At 35.9% G+C, this 21,555-nt stretch overlaps 2 protein-coding genes and 1 long non-coding RNA gene across 7 annotated transcripts; 2 read left to right on the top strand and 1 right to left on the bottom strand.

Moving 5' to 3' along the window:
* The first annotated feature begins 387 nt into the window (after positions 1-387).
* LOC119989473 (hydroxyproline O-arabinosyltransferase RDN2-like) lies at positions 388-5,800 on the top strand. Of its 5 annotated transcripts, none has more exons than XM_038835012.1 (10): positions 388-407; positions 1,174-2,037; positions 2,244-2,845; positions 3,543-3,610; positions 3,707-3,908; positions 4,185-4,282; positions 4,386-4,455; positions 4,566-4,637; positions 4,859-4,972; positions 5,341-5,800. In XM_038835012.1, the coding sequence occupies exons 3-10, from the start codon at positions 2,426-2,428 to the stop codon at positions 5,401-5,403; spliced, it is 1,107 nt and encodes a 368-aa protein (XP_038690940.1). In that variant the 5' UTR covers positions 388-407; positions 1,174-2,037; positions 2,244-2,425; the 3' UTR covers positions 5,404-5,800. The 5 variants fall into 5 exon arrangements, with proteins under 5 accessions (XP_038690940.1, XP_038690942.1, XP_038690941.1 ...); XM_038835014.1 differs by having other exon boundaries at positions 1,174-2,022; XM_038835013.1 differs by having other exon boundaries at positions 1,174-2,000.
* Positions 5,801-8,387: 2,587 nt separating this feature from the next.
* On the bottom strand, positions 8,388-9,485 carry LOC119990131. The gene is made up of 2 exons (XR_005465949.1): positions 9,191-9,485; positions 8,388-8,853 (listed from the first exon to the last, which is right to left on the bottom strand). It is a non-coding gene; the product is annotated as an uncharacterized LOC119990131 (long non-coding RNA).
* A 2,426-nt stretch (positions 9,486-11,911) lies between these two features.
* LOC119987673 (aspartyl protease AED3-like) lies at positions 11,912-13,984 on the top strand. The gene is made up of 3 exons (XM_038832594.1): positions 11,912-12,471; positions 12,833-13,307; positions 13,505-13,984. Exons 1-3 carry the CDS (start codon positions 11,998-12,000, stop codon positions 13,861-13,863), a joined length of 1,308 nt encoding a protein of 435 aa, XP_038688522.1. The 5' UTR covers positions 11,912-11,997; the 3' UTR covers positions 13,864-13,984.
* Positions 13,985-21,555: the final 7,571 nt, after the last annotated feature.

The raw sequence follows: 21,555 nt of genomic DNA on the forward strand, positions 1-21,555 counted from the left end.
ATGTGTCATTTTGTCTGTGCTACTATGAATCCATGGTAGAAATAGGTTTAAATGTGAAACACTACTTCCTTTGGGACAATTAATTCCATGTTCTGAAAAAAAAAAAAAAAAAAAAACATTAACGAGTTTATTCTGTTATAGAGGTACATTAGATGAGTACAATCTGCAGCTTGGTATACTTGTTGTATATGTTGAACCAGGTAAAGTAAACATTGGGACAAGGCTCAAATGATGATGATGTAATGCATATTCTTGTTGTAGACTGTTAGCATGTTTTTTTATCATTCTTATGGTGTCAGTTCTGGTAATGTGGTATTTTCTGTAGTTATGATTTGAATATCAATGCTTGTTTTGATTAGGATGATCTGAAACACGTTGGTTTGGGACTCTTTGCTGCAATTCTAAAGGTAGTATTTTGGTATCTAGAAAACAATAACCACAGCTTTTTGTGTGGAAAAATGAACTGTTTAAGTAATGATTTTGGTGGGCACTGACGGTTAAGTAGGTAGGTATATTACTATATTTTATATATTCTTACGAATAGACTGGTCTAAATTTCAAGAAACATCGATGTGCATATCCAAATATGAAATTGAAGGGTGAGCTGTATGCAGACTTTTTTGTATAATAAGTTTGGGATTCGGGACCAAGTTACAGGCGCACACACATTTGAGGGCCACGCATGCGCACTTGATTGTGTGCATACTAAGGGCATACCCAAAGGGCATTGTGCCTTATTCTAGCTCTTGAAGCTCAACTTAACAGCTGAGCCTGAGATCGGTGCATTCTAATGCTAGGCTCGTAGATTAGGGTTTCCCTTATTTGGTTGATAAAATTGGTTTGCAAGGTTAAAAGTGGCATTAGCTGGAAATATTTGGTGTATAAACCCTAAACCTTAAACAGTTTTAGTTTCAAGTTTCCTCTCATATGGATGGTAGTAATGTAGTATCGAGAGGTTAATCCAGCTAATTACGAAGTTTTCAGTCCAAACATGTTTGAAAACCCGTAAACTTCTCACTGTGATATGCTGCTAGGTGTTACTTAGAATGGTGTATTTCATGGCTGGAGCAGGTTTCTGCTATAATTGCATGCCCATCCTTTTCACATATAGAATTTTATTCATTTTGTGCGACCATTAGACCAACACTAACAATAGTTCCATTAATATCACAGGTAACGAATGAGTATCAATCCAGCCTGGAGGTTTCATTGTGCTGCACAAGCAGATTGTTATATATAGAACAACTCTTATGAGGATTTCTGGTGACCTGGAAGGTTTCTCTCTGTATTCTCTGCATAATAGTCTACTAGGTGGGGAAGAAGTTGTAGTATTTGTCCTATTTGGGAAGAAGCTGCTGTTTTTTTTTCGTTCTACGTCACGTTGTATTGCATCTGAAATGGTGTTGGATGCCAATGTAAGTTAGTATCAGGTCCCAGATTCTGTAGCCATTGAAAGATTAAACACTTGCTATGTTCAGACTCTTCGAAAGATTTGAAGTATGTGGAATTGTTGGAAGTGGGGTAGGTTTTGTTGTGTTCAAAACATGTTCATTTTGCTCAACATTACAGTGACAAAACAGAGCTGAACATGGTCAATCCAGAGAAAACCATCTTCTAGGAAAATTATTGTGTCGACGTAACCCTTTTTAAGTATCTTCTAGGAAAAATTCTGAAAACAAAATCCCATGTTCTGATAATTCCAGAAAGTATCTGCTGTTAATGGACAGTGGCTAATGGGATTGTGTGTAGTATTCGTATGCAAGGATATATATTTTTTTCTGAAAGTTGGGCATTGACTGATTACGTGGCGCCTTTTGACCAAACAGTCACTACCGAATTTTCAATTTTCTTTCAGAAAGGACAAATTAGAGAGACGGCTCTCCACCTTAAACAGGCACCAAAGCCAAAGAGCTTTTACTTTTCAAATCTCTGTGACTCTGCTGATCCAGAGAAAACCATCTTCGATTCTCTGCGTTTCTGTCTCCTTCCACGTCGAGCCTGTGCGTCCTCTCTCTCTCTCATGTAAAGTTGTAAAATGTAAACTCTGTATCTATATGATCACAATTTGCGGCATTGTCTTTGTGCTTTGTTCTGTGTTTCACGGTTTGATATATATCTCTGCCCTGGTTTAGTTAGCTCTATTGTTGTGCATTTTGTATGAAAATTTCTTATTGATCACAGTGAATGTTATGTTACTTATCTCACAACCTCATACTGATTTATGATTCTGATCTTCTTGACAGAAATTGTATATTTGTATGTATAATTGTACATGACAAAAAGGTGCTTAAGTAGCTGTTCTGTCAAGCTCTATATTGGTGAGATAGAACATATTCATGGGATCTCAAGCCATGTGCAATAGCAGATTTAGTAATTAACTGGGTGGTTTCTGGACTACTTTTGGTTATTTTGGCTCTCTGATTTTATGATATCTTCTAAGACCATGGGGCGTGCTTCTGGACTACTTTTGGTTGTTTTGGCTCTCGGTTTTTTCTTTGCAACATATAATTTGATAACAATGATCACCCACAACAGATCAGTTGGGAAACTGATAACCGAGGATTCTGATGGTAAGCTATTTATGGATCCTGTTATTGAGATGCCTGAAGAAGTGAAGAAATTGAAGACTACTAAATCGCCCTTCCATGTTGCCTTGACGGCCACTGATGCTCCTTATAGCAAATGGCAGTGTCGCATTATGTATTATTGGTATAAGAAGAAAAAGGGCTTGCCTGGATCTGATATGGGAGGATTTACACGGATCTTGCATTCTGGGAACCCTGACAACTTGATGGATGAGATTCCTACAGTTGTGGTTGACCCTCTTCCAGCGGGTATGGACAGGGTGAGTTAGTTGCACTTTCATCATTGTTGGTTTGATTTTTTTATCACTATTGGCGAACATTTGTGATGGTGCAACATTTTGCTCTTGCTGATTCTTACCATTGTCTTTTAACCAAGCCATGTAGCCTAATTAGGTCAAGGTAAACGGTTGATGATTATATGACTCCAAAACAAGCAACACGTCTTTGATAAAAAGGATAGTGTATCTTGTATGTTTCTCTTATTCGTGATTGCAAGAGAAACTAAGTATTTGTGATAAGCTTCATTTTTCCAAGAAGTTTTATATCATATAGTTGGGTAAATAGGTGTTGCTTAATCACGATGCGTGTAGTTTAGGAATGGTTGGGTTGATAAGGAAGCTTGTTGTGGTAATTTCTTACAGAAGAATGCAGGGATTTTGACTACTTCCATCAATATCTCTTCTTGACTTGCAGCTGAAGGCATGTCTAATCGGCATGCCTTGAATTTCTGGATTCATGAGTTACTTGTTATGTCAAAGCATATCGGGATTCACACATTTGAAGTTAGTGAATTTGTCTATCAAACTTGGGCTTTTGTATATAAATCTGTAGGTATAATCATAACCCACAAAGTAAATGCACATAAATCATCTCTGTTACTGTTGCCTTTATTAAATTTGTGGATAGCAATTCAGTACTTGTCAAAGTTTTTCTTACCTCCTTTCACTTCTATTCCAGGGATATGTTGTCTTAAATAGACCATGGGCATTTGTCCAATGGCTGCAAAAGGCCACAATTGAGGAAGAGTGAGATTTTGAACTTCTGATGACCTCAGATTGACTCACATTTTATTTTAGTATTTTACCATAGTCCAAAGGCTGTTTGTTCCATTGTTGGTACAGATACATACTTATGGCAGAGCCTGATCACGTATTTGTTGCTCCTCTTCCTAATTTGGTACATGGAGGATACCCAGCTGCTTTCCCATTTTTCTACATTAAGCCCGAGGATAATGAAAAAATCGTAAGGAAGTTTTATCCCGAGGAGAAAGGTCCTGTGACAGATGTTGATCCAATTGGCAATTCTCCTGTCATCATAAGGAAGGTGAACCTCTTGTAACTAGTTTACATTGTTTGATCCTTTTCCTTTTTTTTAAAAAAGGAGGGGATAGGCCAATCAATATCTGGAATATTCCTACTGATGTAAAATTTTGTCATAAATATGTGTAATACATGTATATTTAGTATTCATGGTCAGATGATAATGGAGTGTCTAGTGTTGCTATCCCTATTGTTATTATTGGTCATTTTATTATTGTTTTTGTTTAAGGATTTATATAACCTTTGGCCATGTTGGGTTTAAATGAATTGCTTTATCCAGGATTTACTGGAGAAGATTGCACCAACATGGATGAATGTGTCTTTGAAAATGAAACAAGACCCAGAAACCGATAAAACTTTTGGATGGGTGCTAGAAATGTAAGTATCAGACGCTGAGTAGGTATTTGCATCAGAGTTCATTCCGAATATCATGTCTCCATACTGTTACTTTTCAAACTTATATTCTTCTGGTGGAATTAAGGTATGGTTATGCTGTAGCATCAGCGTTGCATGGTGTGCAGCATATCCTTCGGAAAGACTTTATGGTTCAGGTCTTGCTCTCTTCAAGCTGCATTCACTTCTTAGGTTTAGTAACTTTTTTATTTGTTCCATAAAGCTGGGTTCTCAAGAATTGGTGCGCTGTTTATTCTTAATATTGCAGCCTCCATGGGATCGAGATCTTGGAAAAACTTTTATTATTCACTACACATATGGATGTGACTACAACTTGAAGGTAATCTTACATTACCAATCATTAAGAGGTGCTATCCAGACCATGAAACTGGTGCATATAGAGCTCTTCTTTTTCGTCATTTCTTGTTTTCAAAACAGAAAACCCGTAATTCCCATCCAGTTTTGCTGTGACATACTAGGGAGCATAGATTGGAATCTAAATTTTAATTTTTCAGTATATCATCTTTAGATTTTCATTATCCGAGATTGTCAACTGTTCAGGGCGAGCTTACATATGGCAAAGTTGGGGAGTGGCGATTTGACAAGAGATCATTCTTACATGGACCTCCACCGAGAAACCTCTCCTTACCCCCTCCAGGAGTTCCTGAAACCGTGGTATGTCTCCTGAAGCATCCTGCATATTGAATACATGTGCTTAATTTTCAATGTGTCTTGTTTTGTGGTCCTGAAATGCTTGTACATGGTCGCATTGTTACATTTCAAGGAGCTTCTGTTTATACTTTCCTCTTTGTCATAAATGTTTATACTGGAGATATGTAGTTCATTTCTACCTTAATTCACTTCAACAATGATAAATAAAATTCCTTTTCCACCCAAAAGCATACTGCTGCAAGTGTAACGCTCGGCCCTGTCTGCCGGTTATCCTATTTATCCTCTATCTTGTCATGTGTCTGCAGATACTGCACAACTCAAATTCTCTCTCTAATTTGCTTCTTTTTTTTTTTGGGTTGTCATGGCTGTAGGTTACCCTTGTAAAGATGGTGAATGAAGCAACTGCTAACATTCCCAACTGGAACAATCAGTAGTTCTTCATTGGGTGTTGTCAAAGGAAAATACAAACTCCTCATGGAAAGACTGACTGATGACTTCTAGTACAAATACACAAAAGCTGAAGTTGATTGTTTTTCAAGCAAGGAAAATAGAAGAATGCCAGCCAAATGGTGACAGAGGTCATGGAAGATTCAGCATACCAAGACTTTTTCTTTGGTCAAAATGATTTTATCTTAGCTTGAAAGGACTGGATGCCATTCCTGTGGCCCAGTAAATGGTTACTTCATCTTTGGATGTGAATACAGAGTATGATATATTCCATAATTCGCATAACGGCTCCAAACAATTCAGATTTGTTATTTCTTTGTTCTTTTGATAAATTTGTTTTTCTTTTAGAGAAAAATAACACCATTAGATTAAAAATCTTGTATATACTTTTGATTTCTAAGTTTTTCTATTATTCAAGATTCTTTTTTAAAAAAAAAAATAGACCAAAAAATATGAGGTTCTACAGAGGAAACAATTTGGCATTAGCCTAGTGGTTATATCGTCGGGTTTAGAGGTGAAAGTTCTTTCGGGTTGGACGTTCGAACTGATGGGACGTAATTTCTTGGATTTTGTTGGGTTCCGTAGGTCGAGGACCGATGAGTGATAACACATCCTTGCTTCCTATGAGGGGGTTAAAAGTCCTATTCTGAGTCTTGGCTCAGTTTTACTTGTGTATTGAGTTTCGACTCAAGATTAAATTGAATATTCGATATGTTCATGGGGTGATCATTCCAAGTTTACAATTGGGTCAAAAATCACAAAGTAACCGTTGAACCGATGGTTTTTCGGTCAACAAAAAAAAAAGGTTCTACGGTGGAGGGAAAGGTGGCGACGCTGTAGGAGAGACAACACGCATATACGAGTGAGTGAGTGAGTGAGTGTCGGCCAAAACACGCTACCGAGTCACTCATGCAATGAGAGCTCACTTGACGCCGAACCTTTTTAGTCTATTTACTTTTCTTTCTTTTGTTTTAAGTCCATTAATTTATTATGTTTTTTCATGACAATTTATATGCTTGTCAAAGAAAAATATAAGGTACAGGGAAATTTGGGAAACAGGCAATCGAATGCGACAAAACTGAGAAAAAAAGAAGCCCGTGAAAAAAAAAAAAGAGAAGAAAGAAATGTACTCACGAGATTACTGTACTGTTCTAGTCTGAATTTTTTTTAACTTTTTCTTTTGTCTGTGTTTTTACCTCTTCTGAAAGAAGCCTGGTTCAGTGAATAGTGTCTATATTTTCTTCATGTATATATAATACACATGCTACATATGATTGATTATATTGGAATTGTTTGTCGGTGGTCAACTCTTTCTGTCTGATATCGACTCTGCAACTCTTTTTTCCAAAGAGTACTCAGTGTATCACTGAAATCTCTTCTACATATCCAAAGACTTTTAGCTTGGCATATACATTGTCGTGCCTCGTAAGTAATTCTTGAGAAAAAAATTAAAAAAATATTAATTGGTTAATCTAAATTAGATTGACAAACCCAATTTAATAATGCATATATACATATCTAACAGTGCTAGGTAGTCCAAATTTTAGGAGCGCAAAACAGTCCAAATCTAGGTGGTATGTTCACTAGGATGATATGAGAGAGAAAAATCAAAACAAACGGGATACGGAACAGTTTTCGAAAACTGACTTCCTCTATACGTTTCCTCAACGTCTCTCATCCCACTCTCGTTCCTCTCTCTTCTAATTTGCTCTTGTAAATCATATACCATTTGTTTTATTAGTGGAATACTTTAATCCATTTTTACACAAAGTGGAAAATACTTGTAAATACATATTGCATTTGTTTGATTAGTGGAATACCATAGTCCACTAATATAGTAAGTGGAATTACATGTCATATAACACGAATTCCATTTGTGTGATTAGTGGATGATCATACTCCACTTAAACATAAAGTGGAATAACATATGTATCATTAATTCCTTCATCAATGGAATGGAATCCAATATAACATTGAAAAAATGAATGGAATCCAGTATTCCATTGGAGAAATGAATGGAATCCAGTATTACAAAAAAAAAAAATCAGTTCCTTATATACATGCCCAAAAAAAATTCTTCACCTAGCCTTATCCTCGTATAATAATGACAGCAAAACATTTGCTTCCAAACGAAAACTCTCAACCATCAATTTTCAAGAACTTTCAAACTGCTCTATACTCTGAGAATCAAAAACAACATCACCAATTAAATAAGTTATATGATTGTAATCCTTTAAAGACCCTAACTTCTCAAGCACCTTCTTTAAAATGTGCCACAAACACCATCTATGCCTAATACCAAGAAAAACAATTTCAATAATATTCTTCATGGCCCTGTCTTAGTCCGTGACAATTCCTTTTGGAGCTACCCCATGCATATATGACAACCAAGTTCTAAACAACCATATAAATGAATCAATGTCTTCATTAGAAAGTAACCCACATCCTAATAAAATCGATTGACCATGGTGATTCACACCCACAAATGGGACAAACGACATATCATACTTATTTGTTAAATACGTGGTATCAAAAGTAATAACGTCACCAAACTCATGACATGCAGCTCGACTACGTGGATCGGCCTAAAAAAACTTTTCAGACGTCCTTCCTGATCCCAATCAATCAACGAGTAAAAACCCTCATTCTTAGATTGCATCTTATCAAAATAACTCTGTAATGCCTTGGCATCACCTTCTCCCATTCGCAAACGCCTCACTTTAGCAATTAGATTTTGTGTATCTTTCTGTAAGAACGTCAAATTTTCATGACCACCCACTCCAATAACTTGTGCACTGTGACTCTTGTTTGGCCTAATTCCAGCAATGTCGTTAATCTCTAGCTGTCTCTGAACATGTGGGTTGATTTCACGATTGCATATAAAAAATCTTTACTGGCTAGGACTCAATACATGATTGTGACTATCCTCAAATGAAGTAATCTCCCATTTACCTTCACACGATAACCGAGCTCTTAAACGAGCCTTGCATCCACTCTTCTGGCTTGAATTATGATTTATAAGATTCTTGGCATGACTGATTAACAAACCTAATCAATGATAAGACAAGTAAAATTACAATGTCATATGAATGAGAGGCTAACATATTGCTACCATCGAAAAAAAATCAGATATTCCATTTATGAGAAACACACTTGCTCTAGCACACGTAAAAGTCAAATATTTGCACAAGCCATCTTTGTCCTTGTTTGATGTTCTTCGCTTCACAGGAAATCCATTTGCCTCACCATATTTCTTGTAGAAATCATACATTCCCTCCTCATGATCAAACAACATTCCATGCATAAGCATAAATACTTTTAGGTCTTTTTCTGCACTACACTAGTAACTGGAATCACCCTCAGGGCTCTAGCAGTTTAAATCAATAATTTCCTGATCTCTGAACTTACTATCTTCCTCATTATCCAAATTCTAGGCCCTGAAACATATGAAAACCATTATTACCTACAATGGAATAATCACTACCATATATATAAAATATGGAATAAACAATTCCACGAGTAAAAACAATGGAATAATAAATGCGATCGATATAACCAATGGAATAATAAATTCCTTCAGATAACTTGATTCATTTTTTCGTAAAGAAATAAAACAGCAAGAACACTACAAAACACAGCAAAGTGGCTCACACATTCAATTATATCATTCATTTCAATCTTTCCCAGTGAGTTTATCTTCCTCAACAAAACCCAATAAATTCATATATCTAGTCTTCCATTCGAAAATATAAAACAACATACGAAATACCCAACCTCTCCATGTTGCAAGTCCGGTGCGATAATGATATTTCACGAAGATGATGTTGATCTTCTCTCAAAGTAGATCTACCCCCGATTAAATATCTCAGATCGTCTTATTTGGCGTGCGCTGCTGCTGTGTCCTCTCGCAATGTGATGGAGTAGATATAATATGAGAGACAACGATATGGATCTGCAACACAAAGTTCCCGAAGTTCGCAGCTGCTGGTTCGCGATGTCTTGGAGATGAATAGCTAATATCATAGATAATCTAGGTATCTGTGTTTTGTCTTGGAAACCCAGTAAAATTTTGAAATTGAACCAATTTCCAGCTTGGCATGAGACATGCCAATGCCAACTAGGAGCCACATAGATTTGGGCTCTTTGGGTCACTAAAAAGTTAGGCTCTTTGTCATTTTCCTATATATATCCCAAAAGTCTCCTATGTATCTAGCTACGGTATAACAAGAAAAACAAGTTGGTAAGGAATCGCGGCTGATCCTATGCATGACTTATACACCTCTTAATTGTCATTAATTGCTTATTTTATTTTAAGTCAAAGAGTCTAATTTGATTTCGTCGTCATCACTTCTTTTTTTTTTTTGAAGTTGGTAATGCATGCAAACTAGTATTGATTAAGCAACACATGCACTTACGTAAAATAAGCTGCAAAGCCAAAGATAGATCTTGCATCCTAAGACTAAGTCATATATTTATCAAATTCACATTTTTTTAATCAAACGGATTACAATCATAGCTAAGTAGAGCTTGAATGGAGGGGGAATCGACTCTAACATGACCGAGACTGATTCGGCCAAGCATAGCAGAGATACCCGAACATTAGCCACTCTATTACACAACCGAAGGGTTTGAAGAATCTGATGGGTGATATATCAAAGCAGAGATCGGTTGTCCTCAACTAGGACACCGACATGTGTATAAGATAGACCGTAAAATATACATAAGACTAACATTATTTTAGGATAAAATATAAAATTGTATGTTCTACGTCTTCACTACCCAATTAAGGTCATCTTAATTAATTTAGTCCACATTTTAGGGCTAGTTTCCGGATCTTTAAGTAATTAGAAGAAAAAAATTCCATCAGAAGTTGACCAAGGAATCCTTACACAAATTAAATAATAAAAATGTTATCATATAAAATATGCTCACACTCATACATTTTTTTAATCGAAAATGATACCATACAAGTTTATCATTTGGATATCTACTTTGAATCTAAAATCGGGTCATCAGATTCACATTGACAAAAATCTCACACTTGACGAAAGGGTAAGTTGTGTCAATGATCATACATACATACATGCATACACATAATTGTACAGCATAATCATATAGTACGTACATCCATGGTTCATGATAACAACACATGATCACGTGCAAGGGCATCTATATATGAATCCTGTCAATGTCCATCTACAAGAGAGCTAGCCAGCTAAAACACAACCATGCATCCACAGAAATTGAGTCTCCCCGAAGTGATGATCAGTTGCTGTCTTGCCGATGACCTTGATTACTGCATATCACTCTTCCATTCCCTTGCAATTTCACTCACACAAAAAGTCTAATTGGAAGACCCAACAGAGAAGAAAGAAACAAAATCCAATTAATTAACACAACAAGCTAGCTAGCTAGGCAACACAAAAATACAAAAGTTACAAGTCTTTTGAAAAATTTCAATTTCTTCATTTTTTTCTTAATTAATTTATAATACTAGCAATAAAATCAAGAATTCAAGATCTAACCTTGGATTAGGAATCATTAATCATTATAAAGTGCAGGAGTGTGCCCCATCTTTTTTTTTACCCTCAAAAAATGTATACTTTCTGGTTCGATTAACAACCATCATATCACATACCAGAATGATTGTTAGGTAGCAAAAAGGGAAAGTTTGAAAGATTTGAGTTCAATTCACATACTATTCTAGCTTTGATTATCATAAATTTTCTTTATGGCCCCAATTTAGTAATTTACAATAGTGGGTTTGTGATTAATTTGATTTCCAATATCATTTGTGTCTCCTCCCCATTAATATTGCCTAATAATTTCTAGCTATCTTATCAAATTTCACCTTGAAATATATTCACCTAGGTTTCTTCATGTGCATGTGCAACTATAATAGTTCAATTTTTTGGGTTTATTTAGGTTTCTCTTAGAGTCAAAGGCCCTATCAGCATATATATTTCAACACCATGGATTGTCAACAGTCTAGAAAGGTTAATATAATGCTGCATTTGTTTATGAATTAACACCAAGTTGATGCATTATGGGGTTAAAGCCTTTCTTGGTTTATATGTGTGTGTATATATATATATATATATATATATAAACAATAATTGATGACATCTCAAAAGTCACAGCCAGTATGAAATTAGTGGGAACTCAAAATTATTTGGAATAATTAATTTTCTAAATGAGTATGTCTTGGTATATGTGTTTCCACTTTCCACTGGACTCTTATTATGAAAAAAGCCATACTCTTTTGTCTTTTAGCCTACATAGCATGTTCCAAAACAGTCTTTTTCAAACATACAATGTGACACCACAAGTAAATAAATAAATAAATAAATAAAAAAGTAAATAAATAAATAAATTCACACAAATTAAGATCCCAATCTCTAAGCAGACCCAGCCTCTACAAAACGCTAATGGAATTACTCTGTTTACCAAAATTATTAACACCCCACCCAGTTGCCCACCTATACATACACACCCACCTATATATATACACACATACCCCCCACAAAGCCTCTCACATTCACACAGGCATATCAAAACACTAGCTTTCTTCTCTCAAAACCATGAAAACCCACCTCCTAAAATTAGTACTAGCACTCCATCTCTTCTTCCTCCTAGCCCAAGCTGGGTTTAACCCAAAATGTGACATCAACGACCAAAGCTCAAACCTCAAAGTCTACCACATATACAGCCCATGCTCACCATTTAGGCCAGCAAAGCCAATTTCATGGGGTGAGAGTGTGCTACAAATGTTGGCCAAGGACCAAGCCAGGCTCCAGTACTTGTCTAGCTTGGTGGGTGGTAAGAAATCTTCTGAGCCAATTGCATGGGGCAGGAACCTCATTCAGAGCCCAACTTACATTTTGAGGGTCAAGATTGGTACTCCTGCTCAGACCTTTCTCATGGCCTTGGATACTAGCAATGATGCTGCTTGGGTTCCTTGTACTGGCTGTATTGGCTGCTCATCAACTTTGTTTAACTCTGCCAAGTCCACCACTTTCAGGTCTCTTGGGTGCCAAACTCCTCAGTGCAAGCAAGTAAGACTGCCTACATTTGCCATTTCCAGATCTAGCTAGATTAATTGTGATCAGATTATTCCATGGTAGAAATTTTATTTAACTTAGGAATTGCATTTTTTTTTTGGATCATATTGTGTTTGGTAGCCTAGTTGTTGAATCCTATGGGGCTAAACCATACTGACATTCAGTTCGATTTCCACTGGGTGGTCACGAGTAAAGTTTTGGCCTAATTTATCCTTGAGTTCAAATTTATAAGGTGTTATTCTCAATTTTTTTTTTAAAAAAAGGGGGTGTGACTTGACCAAAGAAGGGTTCACGGGCCTACAACTATTGTAACGGTACAAATACAATGGAACTAATATTTCACGTGAAAATGCAGGTGCCGAACCCCACTTGCGGTGGCAGAACGTGCACATTCAACGTCACCTACGGCGGCTCCACCATCGCAGCGAATCTCTCACAGGACAACATCACACTCGCCACTGACCCTATTCCCAACTTTACTTTTGGTTGCATTCAGAAGGCCACTGGCACGTCGGTCCCACCACAGGGTCTACTGGGCCTGGGCCGAGGCCCATTGTCGCTCTTGTCACTAACCCAGAACCTGTACAAGTCCAAATTCTCTTATTGCTTGCCTAGCTTCAAGTCCCCCAACTTTTCTGGCTCGTTAAGGCTTGGGCCCGTTGGCCAGCCCATTACGATCAAGTATACACCCCTGTTGACGAATCCTAGAAGACCATCACTTTACTATGTCAACATGGTCGGAATTAGGGTTGGCCGGAGAGTCCTCAACATTCCAGCCAGTGCATTTGCCTTCAATCCAACAACCGGTGCTGGAACGATCGTCGATTCAGGTAACGCTAGCTCTCCCCTTATACATTCTCGATCAATTTATCAATTTAAAGTAAGTCGATGGGAATGGTAAATCTTTTTAAAATTTTATATTTGGTGGTTGAGAATTGTTAAACTCTTTTCCAACAAAACTTGATTTCTCGCATCACTTTTATTTGAAACGCCCTATGAAGTCTAGATTAACAAGTTATAAATGTAGGTACGGTGTACACCAGATTGGTCCAACCGGCCTACATTGCGGTCCGGGATGAGTTCAGGAGGCGAATAAGGAATGCAACGGTGACAACCCTTGGCGGATTTGACACATGTTACTCTGTCCCTATTGTTGCTCCAACAATCACATTCATGTTTGCAGGGAATGTGAACATGACATTGCCAGTAGACAACATACTCCTCCGTGGAAGCCAAGGCAGCATTTCATGCTTGGCGATGGCCGCGGCGCCGGATAATGTGAATTCGGTGGTGAATGTGATAGCCAGTATGCAGCAACAAAACCATAGAATTGTTTATGATGTTGCCAATTCAAGACTTGGTATTGCCCGTGAGCTTTGCTCTTGATTTTTGGTCACTTTTGGCACCATTAATTAGGATTTGGAACTAATTGTTGAAGATTGGAGCTAGTACTGGCTTGCGGACAAAATTTTAGTCATTGTGTTATGTCACGGGTGGGGTGGGGGGGGGGTGGTCAACTATTGTGTTGCTTTTTCTTCTTCTTTGTCATGATGCTTACTTGATGCTTTAATAGAAGTTTATTTATCATGTCAAAACTCAAAACTATTCTAGTTACATCATTTTCTTACTCACATCAACAATTTGGTTCTCGTGAATACATTGGACTCGCACGATTTTAATCTTCGTGAGCCGTCTCACTAAATGATATTTAGGCTCAAGAAAATGCCTTCTTGAGTGGTAGCAATTTGGACTTTTTTTATAAACACAAATTATTTTGGGTTATCGAACGATGTGGGATATCTAACAAATGCCAAAATAAATGTACTTATTACTAAATTAATTTTTTACATGAATCCAAATGATCTTTATTTGACTAAATTATGTCCTTTTTTTTTTTTGTAAACATGTTTTGAATTGCGACTTTGTGGGTGAACTTGATAATGGTCCTATTGGGCTTTGTATAAATAGGCCCATCTGATTTGATTTCAAAATGGCCTTTGTACAAATAGTCCCAATTCTCGGAGGAATAGCCCACTTACTGTTCAGAATTGGATAAAAGAGACGGGGTTTGGAAAATGTCAACCTAGCCCACCAATCGGCGGGTACATGTAAATAGAGAGATTCAACATGTCTGTTTAATTAATAAGTAGTGTTAGATAGCTCCTATATCTATATTGATAGTCTACAGGAGTCCTAGTCTCTTAAACGAAATTTTAAAACGTTTTAACTCTCAAAATACATGTTAGATTTAAAAAAAAAATTATATATTCATAATCAACACATAAAACTCTTTCTAACAAGATCCATTGTCGAATAAATTTATTGGGTAAATCTTAATTCCATTATTTTTTTCAATGAAATTTGTTAATCCATTATTTTTTTCAATGGAATTTCAAAAACAAATGAATTCAGAATTAAAATAATGATTCTAGACTGTGCTTTAAAAAATAATAGAATCTATATTAAAATAATAAGTTTTGGACAATAAATTTTGGGATAAAATAGTGGAAATAAAACTATTCTATTGATTAAATAAATGGAATAAACATGTTGGGCTCTCATGGCTATCAAACTGGTGGGCTATATGTAATTTTTGTTAATTAATTAAGAAGGTAATGCGTGGAAAGAGCATATCCTTTTCGGAAGCACTACATGTCCATAATTTTTGATGTCCATAATCTAGGTGATATGAGAAGAAGTGTGGGAGACTATTTAGTATTAAATGACCCCCCACACTTTTCCTCATATCACCAAGATTATGGACAATTATTAACACATATCCTTTTGATATCCTTTTTGACCTTCAACTTGTTTAGAAAGAAAAGAAAATAACTTTTTTTAATTTTATATATGAAAATAAAAACAAAAAAATTTGATTTGATATACAATTAATTAATTATTTTTGTTGTCGTTATATGCATTGGACAAAATGATCAGTGGGCCTTTTGAAGCCTCAAAACGAAAAGTTTACTTTTATTAGGATGAGTGGCGAGATCGGATCGCATGCGAGTGTCTGAGATTGATCTAATTATTAAATAATATTATAAAGGATTAAGATTCTTCTTGTATGATTTAAATATGTCTTTTACTTGGAAATTTTGTATCTCAGTTTTGTCGTCTTGTTCGAAGTGAAAATTTCTCTCAAGTTTCAATCCACTAACTTTTCAATCAAAAGAAACGAAAGCAACCCACCATTAGCAATTAACAAATATACTATTCCTTATTGGGGAGTTTATACAATTGATTACAATCATTCCATGTTTTCTTTCCACTTTTTATGATCCACCAATATTCTCATCAGCCTCAGAAGATTATGTCCTTCCACAAGTTGGGGAGCTACGAGCTGCCATTGTAAAAAAGTATCATTTTAATGCTTTGTAAAACCACCACATCCATAGATGAAGGATTGATAGTCCACCATATAAGGGTGACGACGCACTCCCTTAACTTAAAACAATAGATTTTTCAAGGGAACTTGGAGGCCGGTTGGGTAAGGCCTCCCTGACCTAACTCAAGGGGACAAATCTGTGAGAGCCCAATGAGAGTGGACAAACTATTGTATGTAGGCGTGAGCTCAATTTATGACATGTTTAATGCGTTTATTGTGTATCTTAAAAAGTGATTGCTTAATGAAAGCAAGAGCTTATAAGTTTATGTATGTATACATTCTTAGATGCCATATCTAACTATTATTGAGATTGTATATTTTTCACATGATAGATTAGTGATTGCTAATTTGCTAAGTGTGATTAAGCACTAGTATATATTGTAGTGTTGTACTAGTATGCCAATCACAAGCGTATAATTGAGTGACTTTGTTATAAAGAATCGTATGTATTGTAGAATTGTAATAGCTAGTATGCCAATGAAAAGCTAGCGCATTGACTGACTTTGTTATGTTGTTGCTTCTTCAGTCGTTCTCCTAGTTTAGATTCTAAATTGTTTTTTAGGGTTTTGAGTCATCCTACTTTGTTCAATTCTTGGTGGATTGAAACTATTAGATGCATACTTTCTTGCATTCTTATGAATCAATGGGCCTGTTTGGGAGTGCTGTCAACTGCTGTGAGGTGTTGTGCCGTGCGGTGCAGTAAGTTATAAAACTGTGGTGTTGTGAGGTGAGTTGAAACGCAAAATGTTGTTTGGCGCATCACTTTTAAAACTGTGGTGGGGTATTGTGAGGTGCGTTTGGAGTATCTAAATTACGATTATATTAGATGATTAATAATATTAATATAAAATCACTTAATGTTTGCATTGTACATTAATCTAAAATAAAATAATTGACCTAATTTAATTAGGTAGGACAATTCAACATATATTTTAAGCGTTTGGGAGTGTTGTGAGGTGTGGTGAGGTGCTGTGAGCTAAAAAGCTATGGTGCTGTAAGGTGAGTTGGAACGTAAAAACTGTTTGACGTGTCACAAAAAACTGTGGTACTGTGAGGTGCGGTACAACGGAACGCAGTACGAACGCACTGCCAAACACCCACAATGAGTTTGTAGAAAGCTGTTGAATTTCGTGTCACCTATACGATGTAGATGAAGATCGCGAATTCGAGGGTGGATTCTATCCTATTTTGATTAGGATCTACAACAAGGTGTTTTGACCCATGTGTAATTAAAAAAAAACCATAATGTGAATTTTATTTCGTTTATTATGAGTAATTTTATTTTGTTTCTTTTAAGTATTTGCTTCATGTGGTTGAGGATTTGATTATGGTTTCTTTATTTAATCTCTCATGAGAGAGACAACTTTTTATTGAATAAAATTAAGAGACGAGTCATTTTTTGAATTGCTACTACTTTGGTATTGCTTTAATCTATGAAATCAACAAAGTGTTGAAACATTGAATATGATATTCATGATTCGAATCAACAAGTTTGAGTAGATCATTTCTTTCATCATGCTTTCCTGCACCATATCACTAAGCCATACCTATATATTGGTTTCTTTACATTAAATAAAATTAAAGAAACAAAATTTCTTCAACTATGTCAGGGCTGGAAATAATTAGAGCAGAGGCTGGAAGATTGATCCCAGAAGCATGTTTGATTATTAAATTTATCGTACTCATCTCACATAATGAGTAACTTGATAGAGAGAGGAAGTTATGAAGGATGTTGGTGAAATCCATCCGAGACTTATAACAACAATGAAATCAAGAAGTTTAGGAGACCTGGAACTAGGGTTTGAACAAGAAAAAAACAGAAGGAAAAAAAACCCAACTAAACCAAACTTGCTTATTCTTAGATTCATGTAATATATATATACATACACACACAGAAGATTAGATGTACATACGTATTGACAAAACCAAAATATATATAGAGATAGAGTGGACCAAAAGCATGCATATGTGTCCATAGAACTAGAACATATATCTATATATATATATACATATATATATATGTATTCAGGGATGAATATGGCAATGTTCTTCACCTCCATTGTTACGGCCGCCAATAAAAGTACAGGGAGAACCCTGAGATGGTGTAACCGGACCTCTTTCAAGTGAAACTGCAGCACTGTTATCATCAATATTCATAACCTTTGGTTCTTCATCCAATGGCCTATAACCTAAAACATGCCTATCATGTTTCAGCGTAGTAAGAACCAACAAGATGAAGAGTGTCATCCGAACAATCTCATCGATTTTTCTTGTAATTGCTTTCATATTTGTAATTTGTGTGTGTCTCTTTTATAGAAAGAGGAACAAGAACTCAAATTAGAGAAATATGGAGCTAGAGAGCTAGAGAGAGAAAGAGAGAAGATAAACATTAACATGAAGAGTGCAACTTCCCCTGCAGGGGATTCTGCTTTATAGACGCGATAAGGTTGGTTTTTTTTTTTTTTTTTTTGGCGCATGCTCTAATTTGTCACATTCTGACAATGGGTCTTCACTTTCCAAACACTTATTACAATTAAAAATTCACACCACTATTCTTTTTATTTGTTTTTTTTCCAGTGCTATATGCTAACGGCGCTGTATGTTGATACTAACATGAATGTTTTTTTATGTAATAATTTTTTTAGCAAATATGTTATTGCTAATATGTAAGATATAATAAAATACTAAAATTTGAGATATAGTATAATATCAGGGATTGACGAAGGAGTGACATGTGTCCGGTTGGGATTGTTACTTATATTGATCATTTGGCAGGTATGTGTGGTTTCAGAAAACAATTATGATAAGATAAGATCTCAACAGTTGGTATCCAAGTTATTTCAATTGTCGAGTTGTATGTAAAATATTTCATATACATCATGTGGAGATCACAAATTCACTTGAATCTTATACATACTCAGGAGTTGAGATACCAACTGCTGAGATGTTTATCATTTTTGTTCAAAAAATTACAGAATTCAGCCATGTTTATGTGTGTCTTTTGAGTTTGTGTATGTTCTTTTGTTTTTCCTCATATTTTGGAGGTCATTTTTGGTCATTTAGTGGACCTAGTGGTTTGACTGGTTTCTGCTAGCATATAAGTTAGGGAAACGCTCAACCAAATGCACCCTTCATCTTTTAGTGCGATCAATCAACATACTAAACCCTCCCGATACAAATGGACACTGGAGGTACTACAACGGGATGAAGACCTGACTTCAGAACTCCCTTTTCCTTTGTCTACTTGTAGTCGGTGTTGAAAGAAGAAGCCGACACAGGCCTATTGGGCCTGTACGTTTGGACCGCAAATATGAGCCTCCCACATGGTTAATCTGGATTTTTTTTGTATGACACAAGTTTCTAAAATTTCTGTAATCTTTTGGGTTTGCAAGTTGCTGGGGGCAAAAAAAAAAGAGGGATAATGCTGTGACTGATTCTGATTCTGGGTCTTTGACCAGGTGTGGTAATTAAGGATAAACATGTTGATTAATAATTTCCATGGATTATTAGCGAGGAATTATGTCGGTAGATTGTATATATAATACTTGAAAATTTATTTGAGTTGATGATTAATAATTTCCATGGATTACTAGCTAGTGTAGTGCTAATGGCTCTCCCCCACACTAACCAGGTCAAGGATTCGAATAACGAAAGCGTTTTTGGGGCGAACAAAAACCTCAACAACAGCAGAAAAGCAGGATGTTCAGGATCGATTGCCAAAGGCGTGACAGTGCAGTGTGGTCCACGTTTATTAGATTTATATTTCTTATCTTTATTAGGATTTATACTAGTTAAACTATTGAAATTTGACATATTTCTCAGTCACCATTGACTTGAGCTATTTTGGTTCTGCCGTGATATTGACCACCGAGGTCTAGTATTCTGATTTTGTTGGATGTTTTGCTACTTTCTTTTGAGATTGACCATTGAGGTCTTTAATTATTTGATAGTATGAAACCATAGTTTTCTGGAGGCTTAGTACCGTTTGAGTCTTCTTTAGGATAATTGTTGATACTTCTTCAAACTCCGATTCGTATTTTTCATAGAGAAATCTCTTATCAACAATAGAACAATATCCATTTTGCATCATATCTAAGGGATTCCTTGGTTCGGGGCAGCCAAAATAAAGACTCATTATAAGAAAATGTCCTATCTCTATTATATAACTATATTATATATAAATATTTATTACCTTCTAAATAATATAGGAGACGTGTTTAGTTATATAGCAAAACACCCATAGATAGAATACTCAGAGAACTCAAATTATTCGACAAGCATACTAAGGTTGCCCCTAGAGAAATGAAGAAAGCAACAACATGGAGAGGAGGAAGTGTAGAAGAAGGATCTCCGCAATCTCTTGCATCTTTTTTATCTGAAACATCCTATGGAGTCTAGATTAACAAAGTTATAAATGTAGGTACGGTGTACACCAGATTGGTCCAACTGGCCTACATTGCGGTCCGGGACGAGTTCAGGAGGCGAATAAGGAACGCAACGGTGACAACCCTTGGCGGATTCGACACATGTTACTCTGTCCCTATTGTTGCTCCAACAATCACATTCATGTTTGCAGGGAATGTGAACATGACATTGCTAGTAGACAACATACTCCTCTGTGGCAGTCAAGGCAGCATTTCGTGCTTGGCGATGGCCGCGACGCTTGATAATGTGAATTCGGTGGTGAATGTGATAGCCAGTATGCAGCAACAAAACCATAGAATTGTTTATGATGTTGCCAATTCAAGACTTGGTATTGCCCGTGAGCTTTGCTCTTGATTTTTGGTCCCATTAATTAGGATTTGGAACTAATTGTTGGCTTGAGGACAAAATGTTAGTCATTGTGTTATGTCACGAGGGGTCCACTATCGTGTTGTTTTTTCCTTCTTCTTCTGTCATGATTTGATGTTTGATGCTTACTTCATAGGCCGTACCCATGTCACAGGGTCTTTTGTTTTGTGATGCTTTAATAAAAGTTTATTTATCATGTCAAAACTCAAAACTATTCTAGTTACATCATTTTCTTACTCACATCAACGATATGATTTGCGACTTTGAGGGTGAACTTGATAATGGGCCTATTGGGCTTTGTATAAATAGGCCCATCTGATTTGATTTCAAATGGGCTTTGTACAAATAGTCCCGATTGTTGGAGGAATAGCCCACTAACTGTTCAGAATTGGATAAAAGAGACGGGGTTTGGAAAATGTCAACCTAGCCCACCAATCGGCGGGTAAATGTAAATAGAGAGATTCAACATGTCTGTTTAATTAATCAGTAGTGCTAAGTAGTTATATAATGATACTCCATGGAAGCGCAAGTCTCTTAAACGAAATTTTAAAAAGTTTTAACTCTCAAAATATATGTTAGATTTAAAAAAAACAAACATATTCAGAATCATCACATAAAACTCTTTTTAACAAGATTTATTGTCGATGAATATTATGGGGTAAATCTTAATTCCATTATTTTTTTCAATGGAATTTTACAAACAAATGAATTCAGAACTAAAATAATGAATTATAGACTGTGTTTTAAAAAAAATAGAATCTATATTAAAATAATAAATTTTGGACAATGAATTTGGGATGAAAGAGTGAAAATAAAACTATTCCATTGATTAAATCAATGAAATAAACCTATAGACTCCCATAAAATACCAAACTGATTGATGGATTACATGTCATTTT

The sequence above is a fragment of the Tripterygium wilfordii genome, chromosome 21 (assembly GCF_013401445.1).
Source record: "Tripterygium wilfordii isolate XIE 37 chromosome 21, ASM1340144v1, whole genome shotgun sequence".
NCBI lineage: Eukaryota > Viridiplantae > Streptophyta > Magnoliopsida > Celastrales > Celastraceae > Tripterygium > Tripterygium wilfordii.

Coding starts and splice junctions, on each gene's coding strand:
- LOC119989473 (XM_038835012.1), top strand. CDS start 2,426: ATGATATCTTCTAAGACCATGGGGCGTGCTTCTGGACTACTTTTGGTT. Junction 2,846..3,542: donor TTCCAGCGGGTATGGACAGG/GTGAGTTAGTTG, acceptor CTTCTATTCCAG/GGATATGTTGTCTTAAATAG. Junction 3,611..3,706: donor AAGGCCACAATTGAGGAAGA/GTGAGATTTTGA, acceptor TTGTTGGTACAG/ATACATACTTATGGCAGAGC.
- LOC119987673 (XM_038832594.1), top strand. CDS start 11,998: ATGAAAACCCACCTCCTAAAATTAGTACTAGCACTCCATCTCTTCTTC. Junction 12,472..12,832: donor AAACTCCTCAGTGCAAGCAA/GTAAGACTGCCT, acceptor GTGAAAATGCAG/GTGCCGAACCCCACTTGCGG. Junction 13,308..13,504: donor TGGAACGATCGTCGATTCAG/GTAACGCTAGCT, acceptor TTATAAATGTAG/GTACGGTGTACACCAGATTG.